The 16,360-nt window shown below is 42.5% G+C and overlaps 1 protein-coding gene and 1 long non-coding RNA gene across 3 annotated transcripts in view; one reads left to right on the top strand and one right to left on the bottom strand.

Moving 5' to 3' along the window:
* Positions 1-32: 32 nt before the first annotated feature.
* Positions 33-2,740, bottom strand: LOC149747467 (uncharacterized). The gene is made up of 2 exons (XR_016387881.1): positions 1,393-2,740; positions 33-492 (listed from the first exon to the last, which is right to left on the bottom strand). It is a non-coding gene; the product is annotated as an uncharacterized LOC149747467 (long non-coding RNA).
* The window catches only part of PANK2 (pantothenate kinase 2), a 27,644-nt gene continuing 13,341 nt past the window's right edge, over positions 2,058-16,360 (top strand). Inside the window, exons 1-2 of one of the 2 annotated variants that reach the window (XM_022592921.3) lie at positions 2,058-2,506; positions 14,964-15,316. In XM_022592921.3, the coding sequence (XP_022448629.1) occupies positions 2,146-2,506; positions 14,964-15,316 (714 nt within the window). In that variant the 5' untranslated portion in view covers positions 2,058-2,145. The remainder of the gene's footprint in view (positions 2,507-14,963; positions 15,317-16,360) is intronic. The other variant, XM_022592922.3, reaches the window with a different exon arrangement.

The following is a 16,360-nucleotide window of genomic DNA, read 5'->3' as shown; positions in this document are numbered from 1 at the left end:
ACACTATACACAGTAAAGAAAGAAAAGGTACACACGCTTCAAGTGTTTTTTTTTTTTTCGGTACGCGGGCCTCTCACTGTTGTGGCCTCTCCCGTTGCGGGGCACAGGCTCCGGACGCGCAGGCTCAGTGGCCATGGCTCACGGGCCTAGCCGCTCCGCGGCATGTGGGATCTTCCCGGACCGGGGCACGAACCTGTATCCCCTGCATCAGGCAGGCGGACTCTCAACCACTGCGTCATCAGGGAAGCCCTCAAGTGTTGTTTTGATGTTGGGATTCATCTTGGCAGTCTCAGGTGATGATGATTCTTGATTCTTCAGGATGATCTATTGCAGCTCACAGACCTGGATGGAAGTTTCCTCAGGTCAAGGAGAACTGTTTTTTTTGTTGTTGTTGCTGGGGGAGGCAGAAACGTAGGCAATGCTGGGCACTGAGATTTAGAAGAGTAGCTATACGTTTTCTTGGTTTTTGTAGGATCCCTCTGGGGTGGCTTCCTGCAGGAGACGGAATTTCCAGAGTTAGGAAATAGGGTTTCCAGAGTTAATCCTACCGTTCCTGCGCACGGGCTTTCTCTAGTTGCGCTGAGAGGGGGCTACTCTTCGTTGCAGTGTGCGGGCTTCTCAGTGTGGTGGCTTCTCTTGTTGCGGAGCACGGGCTCTAGGTGTGTGGGCTTCACTAGTTGTGGCTCGCGGGCTCTAGAGCACAGGCTCAGTACTTGTGGCGCACAAGCTGAGTTGCTCCACGACATGTGGCATCTTCCCGGACCAGGCATCGAACCTGTGTGCCCTGCATTGGCAGGTGGATTCCTAACCACTGTGCCACCAGGGAAGTCCCAGGGAGCTAGTCTTGAGTGAGCATGGCAATTCTATTCAATAAGCAAGAGAGAAGCTTATATTTCTTGTTCAGCCTGCTACTAGCAGTCATTACAGGAAAGATGAAGAACATAAGGGGCATTACAGTCTCTCAGGGGAGGCACTTATGAAATAATCTGCTAGCAAGATAAACCCACAATCCCGTTCAACTTGACAGAATGAGGGAGTGCCTTGGGGGTACAGAGCCATGGGTCATTCCAGGCATGGGCAACCTATGGGAGAAGAGACGCTTGGATGGACCTTTGGTCAGTATCTCAGGGCTGGAGGTGACCATGTTCTCACCCCCAAAAAGGTGATAAAATGATTTAAAAAACAAAAAACCAATGATTTAAAAAACAAAAAACCAATCAGACCAAATCCCCAACAACCCAGGCCCTGAGGCGGCCACCAAATCCTTCTATGTCCTCCACTGCACCACAAAGAAAGGGGGTCCAGACTCTCCTTCCAAGAGCCAACCCTACTTCCTGGCTCCCACACCCCCCTCCTTCACTACAGGAGGGTGGCAAAGGATTTATAACCCACCTCTTTCTTCCAGTTGCCATGGAGACCAACCCCAGTCCTTTCATTAGTTCTCGTACTGGGAACATCTCTCTAACGCAGGAGGAATGAAGGGGGCTTAGCCTAAACACGCCAGTGGCAGTGCTGGGGAAGGGGGTGGCGGTCAAACAGAGCGCGGAGGACTGGTGGCCTTGACGGCAGCTGTGGAATCAGGTCGAGGGACAAAGGCTAAATTCAGCCGCGGTTCAAGCCCTTCTGTTTGCCAACGACTGGCGACCAGACCCTGCGGCACACCGCTGGGCTGGAAAAGGGCGCAAGCCGGGAGACGACGAGACGCAGCAGCACGGCGGGGCTCGGGGGCGCGAGGCGGCTCCCGGGAGAGTTCTGAGGCCTGGAGCGCCTACCTGTGCACCCCGGTGGAAGGGGGCGCAGACCCCTCCACCAACGCGTCTATTGGACGGCGCCGCCATCACTCTGTGTTCAGCAACACCGCCTTCTCCTCTGCCCAGCCCGGATCCCCTCCCTTGCCGTCCTCCGCCCCGCCCCGAGCCTTTCATTGGGCGGAGGCGCAGTCGATCCGCCTCGAATCAGGCAGCCGATTGGACAAGAGGCCTTCGGGCCGCCCCCAGCTTGTTTGGATTGGCTTGCTGCGTGTTGGCGCAACGGAAGAGGCGGCCTGCCGAGGGTGTTCTTCTGCTCTGGCTGGATTGCCGCGGAGGAGGCGACGAGGGCACTGGCGTTGGGGGCTGACTCGGTCGGCAGCGGTTCCTCCTGCGGATGGGAGCGGGCCGGCTCGGCGCGCCCATGGAGCGCCACTGGGGGGTCGCCGCCACCTCCGCCTCGTCGGTCCGGGAGCCGGCGCCCGGCGGCCCCGATGGGCGGCGGCGGGAGCCACTGCGGCGCCGGGCGAACAGCGCGTCGGCTCCCGCCGTCGGGGCCTCGGCTTCGGCGGAGGGCGTAAGGCGGGACCGGCCCGGCTCTTACAGCGGCGCTACGTCGGCCTCCCGTCAGCGCGTCGAAAGCCTCAGGAAGAAGCGGCCGCGTAAGTGCCCGGCGGGCCGCCCTAGCGTTTCGCCCTGCCCCCTTCCGGTCGCCGTTTTTCCCGCGCGGAGACAGTGCCCCCGCTCGGTGGTCCCAGGTTGGTGCTGGGCTGACATCTGGCTGGAGGCCTCGGGTCCCCCAACGCCGGAGGCTGCGTGTTCGGCCCCGTCCGGCCTCGCGCGTCTGCTTCTCGGTTGTCCGAGTGTAGCGTCCGTACCCAGGACCTTTTCTCCCTCCCGGTTCTTAGTTCCTTGTGCATTCTTCGGCCGAGAATCGCATTATTTTTTTCCTCGGGAAGACTTCTTTTGACCCATTTTCACCACCTCCCCTCCCCCCTCAAGTCGTTTGAATCCCCAGTGTCTGTCTTCCGTGGATTTCCAGAGCTGCAAGACGTTGCATCCTTTTTACCTGGAGATTTTGGGCTCAAGGAAAATGGTTGAGTTGCTGCAAGCCTAAAACTGGATTCCGTGTTGTGTATACTAAGCTTTGTCTGCTTTTCTTCCCATGAGAATTCGGGTCTTGTCTCACCCAGATTATCGCCTCTATTTTCTTTCCATCTCTTTACTGATACTCACGATTCAGTACTGTAGCACTCTGGGCATTAAGCCTTTCCCTTTTGAGGGAAAACGACTTCTCGCCTTGGCGGTTGCACATGCTCTTCCCAGAGAATCGGTTTTATTATCAGGTTTTATTTTCTGCATTGTGATCTAGTCCAGATATTTTCTTCTCTTTACAGGTCTTCAGTTTGGGTCCTCCTTCAAACAGCCATTGCAACTCTTGAAAGTATCCACTGTCTTGATACTCTAATATGAGTTTTACGATATAATAACATTTTACATGTGGCTATATATTTTTTTTCTTGTCGTTGCCAGATTCCTATTTCAGGAAATCAGCTTGTTTTAAATGTAGATTATGAGAGTAAGAAAGTGGCAGGATGAGTGTGAGGTCGTTTTTTTAAAAATTATTATTTTTTACTTTATTTTTTTATACAGCAGGTCCTTATTGGTCATCAGTTTTATACACATCAGTGTATACATGTCAATCCCAATCGCCCAATTCATCACAACCCCCACCCCCACCCCCCCGGGTGTGAGGTCTTTATTGGATAGTCTTGTACCTCAGCCCAACAACCCAGTTGCTTTACTTTTATATGATTTGGATGATTAAATATTAAATACACCCCTATTTTGCTGTGAAAAGTTTGAGAGTTTTAATTCTTCTGTCTTTTCTTATGTTCTTGAAAGAGAATGGGAAAAGAGATGATCTGCTCTCAACCTACACCGTTTTTAGAGCCTGGTTCCTGTTTTGAGAAGCACCTGATTTTTAAGAAATGCAAAACATTAGTTCCTTCGTGGTTTTGTACTGCCTCATTAGAGATGGATGTAAATTCCAGAGATTCAGCAAAAAGAATCACAGCCATATAGCCAGCTCTTCGTGACCACTGGCCATGAAGATTCTAAGTATTGTAATTTCGGTGTTTGCCACCAGTCAGGCACTCTTAAAAATTTTTTTTCATGTACTCTTCTAAGAGCTTTAATAAACTCATTAGTCCTTATAAAAGTCATGAAAAGCTATCTCTTAGATAATGAGAACTAAAGAAATAAATAAGGTATTGTTTTCTTTCCATTTGTTCTTTCTGTACTGTCCAGGGGTATACCTGTTGGAGAGGCAGTGTATTGATTGTGTATTGACCAAAGAATATACTTTGGTCTTAACTTTGAGGGAATTCAATAAAGATTTAATCTTTGTATTTTTTATTGGGAGAGTTGGGTTGGTGCCACCTTTCTTTTGTTAGGAAACCTCATTCTGATATCATTACACTACTTATCTTAAGGTAGGAGACTAGTTGTCATTGGAAACTAGAAGGAGCTGTTCAGTTTATCTTAGGAATTGTGGGCCCTGATTATAGTCATGTTCTGCCACACACGTTCCCTAGAGCAGTGTGATTCCCAAACCTGTCCCCACCTCAGACTTAACACATCATAGTCATTAGGGATGAGGCTAGGCATGTGTGTCTAAGAAGTTCTTCAAAAGTTTTAGATTAGCTGGAGTATGTCTCATAGGTCTGAGAGAAATACCAAATAAAGATTGGTTTAAAATGATGGTAACGATGATGCTTACGTGTTCATGTTAGACACTGTGCCAAATACTTTATAAACATTTAAGTCTTGCAGTTATCCTCTGAGGTGGGTGTTTGTTATACCCAGCTTCCAGATTAGGCAACAGGCTCAGTGAAATTTTCTCTTTCTCCAAGGGCATATAGTGAGTTAGTAATGGAACTGTGTTTTGATTCTAGGTGTCTGACTTCAGACCCGGCGTTTCTTGACTTTCCACATCTTGGAAGGTACATGTGATGTAGTTCAGAGTAGTGGTTCTCACATGGAATCACTCTTCTGAGTGATTAAAAAAAAAAACCCTCAGATCTGCAGAGGGGTCTAAAAACGTGTTTTAATTTTTAAAATTTTATTGAGGGATTATTACATACAGTAAAATGTACAGTTTTTACAAACGTAACAAGAGAACATTACATGCATGTAACATGTAACAAGAGAACATACATTTTAATCTAGGGCCCCAGATGTGCAGGAGGTGTGGGAACTCTGGGATCACAGTGCTTCATGGCAGTGCCGGGGGATGAGCTGGATCTTTGAAGGTGACTCCCAAGCATATTTTAGCACTCCAGGGAAAGCTTGGGGACATGCTGATTTTGGACTCATGCCAATCATGGAATTTCCTTAACCTCCATTAGTCTAGAAAATAAAGCTTTTGTTTGTAGCTTGATAATACTAATCTAGAAAATAGTTAGCTTTTCCTTGGTATTTGGGGCAGCATCAGTGTTGCCAGAATGGAACTGGTGCTGGGAGGTTGCCTTTTATCAGGTGCAGTGTTTCATCTTCAGTTAGGGAATTAGGAAGGGCCGCCCACTGGGAGCTCAAGAAAAAAGTTAGATTTTTATTGCTTTGTAGCCCATTTTTGAGGGACAGAATAGGAGAGGGTGCTTTTAACCTATTGTTTTATCAACTTTAAACCTAAATGAAATAAAAGTAAACACGGCTCCTCTTCTTTGATGAATAATGAATATAAAGCATTAAGCATAACCTAAAAATAATATTATGCAGCTTGTAAAATTAAGTATGTTATTTTAGGGGCTCATGTATGAATTGTGCATTTAGATAGTATGACTGTTGAATGTTGGGATCACTGCCTTCTGTATATCTGAGGAGACCATTAGCAAGGGGGATGTATGGTATTAAAAATATTTTGCTTAAACACATGTTAAAAGGAGAGATAAGGACCAAGATAAAAGCCTGTAGGTTGTTTGAGAATACCTTATCAGGCAGTCATATAGCAGAATAGCTGTTTTGTCTGGTTATTTAAAAGAGCAGTGAGGTTCCTTGGGCTTAAATTTATAACCTTGGGAGCGCTTTTCAGGTTCATAATTTGTGGTATCTTTATTTTCAGGCACTGTTCTTTCTCAGTTAATATTCTTTTTCAATTTTTGTCAGCAAGGTGGACTAGGATATGAAAACCCTTTATAATGGCTTAAAGTTTGCTTTCTGAAAGTGAAAGCTATCTTGCAGTTTTTAGTAGCATATTAAGTTTTGTATGTTTATATTTCTTTTCTTAAAAAATAAATTTTATTTATTTATTTATGGCTGTGTTTGGTCTTTGTTGCTGTGCGCGGGCTTTCTCTAGTTGCGGTGAGTGGGGGCTACTCTTTCGTTGCGGTGCGTGGGATTCTCACTGTGGTGGCTTCTCTTGTTGCGGAACATGGGCATTAGGCGTGCAGGCTTCAGTAGTTGCAGCACGCGGGCTCAGTAGTTGTAGCGCATGGGCTTAGTTGCTCTGCGGCATGTGGGATCTTCCAGGACCAGGGCTCACACCTGTGTCCCCTGCATTGGCAGGCGGATCCTTAACCACTGCGCCACCAGGGAAGCCCTCTTTATATTTCTTGGATGTAAAATTTATTATTGAGTCTGCTGGTTTTATAGTAGGTAGTATTTTATAAGTATCTGGTCCCTGAGTTAAACTATTTTGGGAATATTTATTGAGGTCTGTCTTTTAAAAAGTATTTATTTATTTATTTGGCTGCACTGGGTCTTTCTTAGTTGCAGCACGCGGGGTCTTTGGTGTCACGTGCGAGCAGGATCTTTTTAGTTGCGGCATGCGGACTTTTTAGTTGTGGCACGTGGGATCTAGTTCCCTGACCAGGGATTGAGCCCGGACCCTCTGCACTGGGAGCTCAGAGTCTTAACCACTGGACCACCAGGGAAGTCCCGAGGTCTGTCTTTTAATATGAGGCCAAAGATCGCTGCCTAGACCAGTCTAGGGATTTGAGTTTGCAGTATTTTAACCACATGTGGTCTGGTGTAAAGATATAATTCATAATGTTGGAAAATTGAGTACACTTTTATAAACCATATATTTCTCATTGGAAAGCATTTCAGTTGTTGAGACCTATTATGAGACAGTGTGCTATTGATGATTTTACATAAATCTGTGAGGGAAATTTAAATTCTTTCTAGAAATGTGTCCTAAGTCAAGTGTACATTGTCTAGGTGGAGTACCTTAGAGGAAATATATCAGGAAATATGCTGAAGGCTGAAAACAGACTAAAATATCTGTGAAAATTAATGGAAAGACTCACTAATCAGAAGTGATAAAATAGGCCTTCTATTAGTGAGATAGGAATGTGAGGGCATAGCAAAAGTTCCTTGACTTTCCATGACTTTTCCTGCCAGAAACACATAGTGGTTTTTTTAAAATTTATTTATTTTTGGCTGCATTGGGTCTTTGTTGCTGTGCGCAGGCTTTCTCTAGTTGCGGTGAGTGGGGGCTACTCTTCGTTGTGGTGCACGGGCTTCTCATTGCGGTGGTTTCTTTTGTTGCTGAGCACGGGCTTCAGTAGTTGTGGCACGCGGGGTAAGAGCGCAGGCTCAGTAGTTGTGGTGCACAGGCTTAGTTGCTCCACGGCATGTGGGGTCTTCCCGGACCAGGGTTCAAACCTGTGTCCCCTCTATTGGCGGGCGGATTCTTAACACTGCGCCACCAGGGAAGTGCCACACATAGTATTTTGAATAAGAATTGGAAGGCTTATTCTAGTAGTCATCATGTCATAGTATATGGGGCAGTCTGTCAATTATTGATAGGAATCTAAACGCCCTTTGATAGGCTGAATGTTTAGAAATAACAGAATTGTATGGCCTGAGATATTATCAGAGAGCATGCATCTAATGGACCGCCCATGTCTTTCATTGTCCCTCAGATCTTGGATATGTAAATGTTTGATTAACGAAAAAATCCAGAAGCTACTAAAGGATATAATAAGGCTATTTACTCTTTCAGCCTTAGGCTCCTTATTTTTCCTTATATATTGTTGGTCCTCTTTATTTAAGGTATGTAAATTTTATTAAACTACTTTTACTTAAAAAAATATTTAACCCAAGAATATGTATTTTGTGCTGTTAAGTTTGTATAGATACTGGTTAAAAGATACTTTTATTTTTATTTATTTTATTTTATTTTTTTTGCGGTACGCGGGCCTCTCGCTGTTGTGGCCTCTCCCGTTGCAGAGCACAGGCTCCGGACGCGCAGGCTCAGCAGCCATGGCTCACGGGCCCAGCCGCTCCGCGGCATGTGGGATCTTCCTGGACCGGGGCATGAACCTGTATCCCCTGCATCGGCAGGCAGACTCTCAACCACTGCGCCACCAGGGAAGCCCAAAAGATACTTTTAAAAGGACTTAGGAAATCTGAGTTTGAGTCCCACTTCTGCCTTTTCTTGACTGTGACCTTGGGCTCTTTTGCACTTAAGTTTCTTTTTCTTTAATTCTTTTTTTTTTTTCTTTTTGCGGTACGCGGGCCTCTCGCTGTTGTGGCCTCTCCCGTTGCAGAGCACAGGCTCCAGACGTGCAGGCTCAGCGGCCATGGCTTACGGGTCCAGCCGCTCCGCGGCATGTGGGATCTTCCCGGACCGGGGCACGAACCCGTGTCCCCTGCATCGGCAGGCGGACTCTCAACCACTGCGCCACCAGGGAAGCCCTCTTTCATTCTTTTTTAAAAAAAAAATTTATTTATTTATTTGGCTGTGCCAGGTCTTAGTTGCGGCATGCGGTATCTTTTTTTTTTTAGTTGTGGCTTGTGGGATCTTTAGTTGCGGCATGCAAACTCTTAGTTGCGGCATGTGGGATCTAATTTCCTGACCAGGGATCGAACCTGGGCCCCCGGCGTTGGGAATGCGGAGCCTTAGTCCCTGGACCACCAGGGAAGTCCCTGCACTTCAGTTTCTTAATCTGTAAAGTGGGGTGATTACCATGCATGGTTATTGTAAACATTAAATAAACTCGTGCAGTAAAGTGCTTGGCTGTTAATAGATGCACATTTAAAACATAATAGCCATAAACTAATGTTTCAACTTTTTAATCTATGGAAAGGGGAGTAAGGCTTAATTTGTTTTAAGCATTACAGTCTTCCATTGGTCTTAGATATGTCCAAAACTTCAGATTCCAATCCTGTTGATTAGATATATTTGTTGGTAGAGTGCTGTGTCTCTTCTTTGCTCTCCACAAGGTTGGCATCGTCTTAAAGTTGATGGTTAAAAGAATGGCGCTGTTAGTAGGAAAATAGGAATTGAATCTCCTTACTTCAGTCATATCCAGCACTGTTGATTTCATTAGTGAAGAAACTTTTTATTCTTCCAGTCAGGGCCAGACTTCATGACTCACGCCAGGTTGAGTTAGTCCCTCATCACTGGAAATGGAGTTTCTGTTGGTGTTTAAAAAAAAAAAAAAAAAATCAGGGCTCTCATTCTGACTGAGGTGGAATAGTTGTTGGGGAGTCAGCTACAGTGTTCTTTTTAGAATTGCATTGACATTGTTAGATTAATTTGGGGGAGAATTGACACTTCAATAGTATTTAGTTTTCCTTCCTGGAACATGATATATCTTCCCACTATTATGTCTTTCAGTACACCATTTTAATAGCAATCATGGATATTTAGTATTAGATTTATTTATAAATACTTTATGGTTTTATGCATGACATTTTTTTCACGTCATTTTCTTGCTGGATTTTGCTTATAACATAGGAAAAGCTATTGGTATTTGTATTCTTGTTTGGTGTGTCCAGTTATTAAAAAAATTTTTTTATTTTGTTGGCTTAATTCTCTTAATTTTTATTTTTTGGAGTGTATTGAGATAATCATGGTTTTTCTCCTTCAGTGAACTAATGTAAGCAAACCTCCTTAATTGGAGTTTTAATGTGAAAACCATCCTTGCGTTCCAAAGAATCCCTGTTGGCCATGGTGTATTATTTTTATTGCACAACTGGATTCTGTTGTTTAATAATTTAATATTTTTGCATTTGTTTTGTGAGACACTTCTTTTCTACTTTTGATATGAAGTTAGAATGACTTGGGAATCTTTCTAGATTTTTTTGTGCCCTAGAAGCTCTTAATGGTTTGCCTGGAAACCATTAGGGCCTGGTGCTTTTTTGTTGTTGTTTGGGTGGTAGGTCTTTGACCTCTTTTTAAAAATTTTCAGTGCTTTTGATTTGTGTTTTTTACCTCATTTTGAGCCACTTTTTTATTTTCTAGCTAATCCTCTGTTTAGTGTACATTTTAAATTCACTGTTACAAAGTTGTAAATTGGCTTATTTGTAGTTTCTGGTCGTGTACGTTCATCTTCTTTGATCTTTGTTTTTTTTGAGAAAAGTTACATCTTTCTTTTTCTTAGATACACTTACCAGAGATTTGTCTGTTTTAATGGCTTTTTCAAAGCTTGATTTTACTGATCAGCTTGTGGCTTTGTTCATGATGATGTTTTTCTAATTTCATTTACATCTTGCTTTCATCTTTAATAACTTCCTTCTGCTTATTTTGGGTCTGCTTTATTTTTCTAGCATTTCAAATTGTATGTGACATTCCCTTTTATTCAGGCTTCCTTCTTTATGAATACATTTGATAAACATTTAAGGCTAGAAGTTCCCTTTGAGTCCCACCTTGGGTAGACATCCTATTCCTTTTGCTATATAGTGTTCTCATTGTCATTCATTAAAAAATAAATTGTTTTGATCTCATCTTCAGTTTCAGAGTTAATAGAAATGAGTTTGAAGATTTCCAGGTGGATAGACTTATTTCCTTGTGTCTGTTGGATTAATTTCTTATTTTGAGGTATTGTGGAAAGTGAATGTGGTTTGGTTTTGTTCTGTGGAATTTGAGGTTCTGCTGATTTGTAGATTTGTCCGTTTCTCCTTGTTTTTAATATTTTTTGAAGCATATGTCAGGATCATATCAATTATAGTTTTATATGCACATGACATAATTTCTTTTTGTCCTCTTATAATGCTTTTTGTTTGTTTGAATTCTTTTCAGTCTGCTAGTATTGTGTTTGCTTTCTGTTAACATTTGCTTAATAAAGTGGAGTAACATTGTCCAGGCATTTGTTTTGCTTACCCAAATTCAACTATATAAATGTGGCAAAGCATGGTGACAGTGACTACTCACCGATTTAGTCAGTGAATATATATTGGGTTGGCCAAAAAGTTCGTTCGGGTTCTTGTAAGATGTTACAGAAACCTGAATGAACTTTTTGGCCAACCCAGTAATTGTGAGCGAGCTTAGGGATGGTAGATCACTGTTTGGAGGGGCACCTCTTATAATGTAAGCCCTTGATAAATGCAGTATTGGTCTTGAAACATAAGGCTTGACTTTTACTATATCATGTTTCCTAAATGTAAGTCAACTGTTTTGTCAGTCTCCAGTGAGGTGCTTAAGATTTTGATTTATTCATTTTTGACTGAATGCCGTTTTCATCTTAAAGAATCCAACTCCCCTTTATGATGGGACTCTATTGTGGGTGTTTTACCGTTTATTTACCTTCAGTCTACTTGTATTATCTTGTTTTAGATGTATCTTTTTATATAAGCATATAGCTGAATTTTCTCTTCAGTCTGGAAGAGAAATTTGACGTGTCTGTGATTACTGATATGTTTGCATTCATTCCTGTCATTTTTTGTTTTGTATTTACTATACTTTTTTTCCTCTTTGTTTTTGTTTTTTTGTTTTCCAGTACGCGGGCCTGTCACTCCTGTGGCCTCTCCCGTTGCGGAGCACAGGCTCTCGACGCGCAGGCTCAGCGGCCATGGCTCACTGGCCCAGCCGCTCCGCGGCATGTGGGATCTTCCCAGACCGGGGCACGAACCCGTGTCCCCTGCATCGGCAGGCGGACTCTAAACCACTGCGCCACCAGGGAAGCCCTCCTCTTTGTTTTTGAACTGATTTTTTTCCCCCTAGTTGTTTGAAGGTCATATGTTCATTTTCTCTTTTTTTGGAGTTGCCTGTAAATTTTTTTAAAATTTATTTATTTAAATTTATTTTTGGCTGTGCTGGATCTTCGTAGCTGCACGGGCTTTCTCTAGTGGCAGCGAGCGGGGGCTACTCTTCATTGTGGTGTGCGGCCTTCTCATTGTGGTGACTTGTTGCACAGCATGTGCTCTAGGCACGTGGGCTTCAGTAGTTGTGGCACACGGGCTCAGTAGTTGTGGCGCACGGGCTTAGTTGCTCTGCAGCATGTGGGATCTTCCTGGACCAGGGCTCGAACCCATGTCCCCTGCATTGGCAGGTGGATTCTTAACTACTGCGCCACCAGGGAACCCCAACCTGTAAATTTTTAACGCATTTAAACCATCACTTCTTTATTCTTGTTTAGAAATAATCAGAATCTTTATCTTCCGTTCCCCAATGAGACAGAGCTGCTGCTTGCTTTGACTTCCCTCTCCTTTCTCTTCCCTCTTCGACTTCCTATGTTGAAATCATGTAAGTATTTTAGTTGCAGATTGCTTATTTTCCTAAAAGTCAGCGTGTATTGCTTCCTGTGCTTATCATTGTTTATATAGCTCATATCTTCTTGGGTGCTTTAAAAAATTATATTGGAGTGCATCTACTAATTATGTCAGAGAAGGTCTTTGAATAGTAAATGTTGAGCTCTTTCATGTGTAGAAATGTCTTTCTCTTGCACTCCCATTTGAAAGCTGATTTGGCTGGATATGAGTTTCAAATTGTTTTCCTTATAACTTTGCCAGTGCGCTATTGTCTTCTAGCATCTGTGTTACTGATGAAAAGTCTAATTTTACCTTTATGTGATTTATGTATCTTTGTAGGAATTCACTTTTTTCCTTTGGGAGTTTTTAGGGATTTCCTGAAATTTCAATAGGATGTGACTATACATCTCCCCTTTCTACACTTATTAATTTTATTTCAAGCCAATTATTCCTGTCTTCCCCTATCTCCCCCAGAAAATTTCTAGAACTCATATAACACAGATGTTGGACTTTCTGGTTCTGTGTTCTATATATCTACCTTTCTTTCATACTCAAGAGGCATTTTGGGAGAGTTTCTTAGTTTTATTTTCCATTTGTTTTTTCTGTGCCCATTTTGTTATTAAATGTATCTGTGGAGCTTTATTTTGGAAATAAATATTTCTCCTTTTTTTCTATTATAAAAGTGTGTTTATTGGATACAATTTACATACAATAAAATATATCCATTTAAAGTGTATAGTTCCATACATTTTGACAGATATATACACCCATGAAGCTCCCCTCTTGCCCCCAACAATTAAGGTTTGGGTTATTACAGAAAGTTTTCTCCTGCCCCTGTATAGTCCTTCCCTCTCTCACTCCCCCAGCCAGTGATCTGCTATCAGATACAGAAATGATTAGCTTGCATTTTCTAGAGTTTCATATAATGGACTCATATAGTATGTAGCCTTTTGTGCCAAGCTTTTTTCACTCAGCCTGTTTTTGAGAGTCACCTATGTTAAGTATATTGGTGTGTCCCCCGCCCTGCGCCCCACCCCCTGCCCCGCTCTTTTTGGTTTTGAAAGCTTGTCCCACAACCCCCAACTAGGAAATTAACATTGATACAGCTCACAGACCTTGTTTAGATTTAACCAGTTTTACATAAACTCTTGTATGTGTGTATTTAGTTCTATATAATTTTGTCACATGTGTAGATTCTTAACAGCCACAACCACAGCTGGCAATCATTTCTTAATTTCTAATTTTTCTTTATGGTAGCTTATTCATTTTTAAAATTAATTTTTTTATTGAAGTATAGTTGATTTACAATAGCTTATTCATTTTACATTTAAATATCCTCCTTACCTTGGAGGATATTTATGATTCTTTTAAAGCCTCCTCTTTGTTCCTGCAACTCTTTCTTTAGATGTTAACTTCTTGGTTTTGTGGTGTTGATTTTTCCCTTTTGGTGATTCTGGTTTATAAAGTGATCATCTCTGGTTTAAGGATTGCTATTCTCCTGTCAGTGGCTGCAGTGTCTGTTTACCAGTCTGTCAGAATGGATTGTAGGGGAGAGATGGGAAATACGGCCAGATGTGGGGGCTCCCCACTTCTTCTGGGTAACAGCAGCTACGTGGATGTGTACTGATGCTTGGGCTCAAGTGCCTGTGCCCAGTGAAGACTTTGCCTCTTTGGAGGAGGGGGAGGGGAGTGTCTGGCCTGTCCAGTTGTGCCAAGTGTATTTCCCCACCATATCACTATGACTGCACCAGAGCCTGCTTCTGTTTCCCCATGGCAGCTACCCCATCGACAGCTTGGATGGAGCACCCATCTGCTCCCCGCACCTTCATAGCTGCTCCCAATTTTTATAGCATTTCTCTTTTCAGGGTTCTGGACAGTTATTGCCTCTATCAACCTCATTCTGCTGATGGTATCACTTCTTGTTTCTCAGAATTATTTTAGAAAATCAGTAAGTTTATATCTTTAGTCATTTCTAGGATTTAAGGTGGGAGGAGAAGGCATGTATAGCTAATGCAGTTTATCTTGATCCAGTCTCCTTAAGCCATTTTTTGGGATGGATTTTTTTTTTTTTAGCTCCTCCGCATAGTATGCGGGATCCTAGTTCCCCTACCAGGGATCAAATCTGCGTCCCCTGCATTGGAAGCGCAGGAGTCTTAACCACTGGACCGCCAGGGAAGTCCTGGGATGGATTTTTTGGGATGGATTTTTGGGGAACGGGTATTAACTTTGAAACACCTGTTCCACTGATGGCCATTGAAACCTGATGGATTGGTTGATATCAGGGTTTGAGAGAAATTGACCACTGGAGCTTATATGTTACATAGGGTTGGGAATTTCCTCTAGCCCTAGTTTGAGTACTAAACCAAAGCTCTGAAAAGTCTCAACATTTCTGTAAGGCAAGGGCAAGGATGAAGATTTTCATTCTCAATCTTTTTTTTCAGAGTTGAGGTTAATGGGTAGTCATTTTGCTGTTTTTTAATATTTCTCAGTGCAGTTTGGGCTTGTCTAAGAGGATTGTGTTGGCTTAACATTGTGATATTTTTCTTCTTGATCTTTGTATTCTTTTTTTAAGATTTGTTTCCAGATTAGACAGAATCATATTTCTTCTCCCAAAACCCTTTTTGTGTATATAGTTCTTGGAAACCTCAAGGTATGAAATAAATTGTTAATCTAATAAGTGTAAATTTAGTTTTCAGAAAAAAAGCTGTTCTCACTTTTTTTTCCTTCCTCATTTAGTTTTTCCTTGGTTTGGCTTGGATATTGGTGGGACCCTGGTCAAGCTGGTTTATTTTGAACCCAAAGACATCACTGCTGAAGAAGAAGAGGAAGAAGTGGAAAGTCTTAAAAGCATTCGAAAGTACCTGACCTCCAATGTGGCTTATGGGTCCACGGGTATTCGGGACGTGCACCTGGAGCTGAAGGATCTGACTCTGTGTGGACGCAAAGGCAATCTGCACTTTATACGCTTTCCCACTCATGACATGCCTGCTTTTATTCAAATGGGCAGAGATAAAAACTTCTCGAGTCTCCACACTGTCTTTTGTGCCACTGGAGGTGGAGCGTACAAATTTGAGCAGGATTTTCTCACAGTATGCATTTTTTAGCTTATATACAATTTATGGTAATCTGATTGTTAAAAATAATACCAATAGCAAGTGGTGGAATCATTTCCATCTCTAATGGAACTTGAATTTTCTTGAGTCAAGTTAAGATTAAATATCAATTAGTGATAGGAGTTGCCATCTAGAGATTGTTGTATAGTTTACTTTTTGCCCAATTCAGATGAGTTGATGAGAATCAGAAGCACTAACAGCATAGCATTTTGTTGTTCTTTTAGTATGAAAAAATAGTAAAGCTGTAATAAGCACAGGAAGGAACTACCAGTGAGGAACAATATCATTGTCTTGAACAATGTGATTGAAAAATAATTTAAAAAATTAATGTCATTTCATGTTATAAAATTGTTTCCAACGTTATCTACCACATAATTTTTCTTATCCCCCTCATTTGTTTCTTGGCAATTTTACTATTTAGAAATATGAGGAACTCTGGTCCAAAGCAGTGTTTTTCAGGCCTCAGGGTTAGTCACAGATGGTTGACAGCAGAGTCTGCTCTCCCCAAATGCCTTTTGATGTGTCCTGAGCTGCACACTTGTTAACAGGAGTCTGGATAGTAGGCGGAGTGCCAGTGGGCCCTTGATTTTGTTTTCATTCAGTGAACACTGTGTGTAAGGCCTTGAGGCTAGGTCATTTGAGGGTAGATGTGGGGGTAGATGGGAGAATTGATAGGCGAATTGGTCAAGGCTCTGACCTTCAGAGTGCAGTGTAGATTTAAAATATCTTCAGTGACCATGTTTTTAATGCCACCAATGAGAATGTTATTACAGAGATTCTGCCTTTGCCTATGTTGTTTTTCATTTTCTCCCTGCCCCCAGCCTTGCGTGTCATTGTATGATTTGTGACTTTGTCTTTCTTTGTCCTCTATCTTCTTTCTCCCATAACTGACCATAACCATAATATAGAATTGACATGAATTTTAAAACTGGTTTTGCATTCTTTGCTTGAATTTTCCTTGGTTGTTGGTTTTCAGTGGTTTCTTTTCTACCTGTGAGTAAACGGGAGGGTAGGAGGAGA

Source organism: Delphinapterus leucas, chromosome 15 (genome assembly GCF_059928025.1).
Source record: "Delphinapterus leucas isolate spDelLeu-1000000601 "Yukka" chromosome 15, BTC_Dleu_Yukka2, whole genome shotgun sequence".
Taxonomy (NCBI): domain Eukaryota; kingdom Metazoa; phylum Chordata; class Mammalia; order Artiodactyla; family Monodontidae; genus Delphinapterus; species Delphinapterus leucas.
The sequence above is the reverse complement of the archived record's forward strand: the minus strand, read 5'-3'. Positions and strand labels throughout refer to the sequence as shown.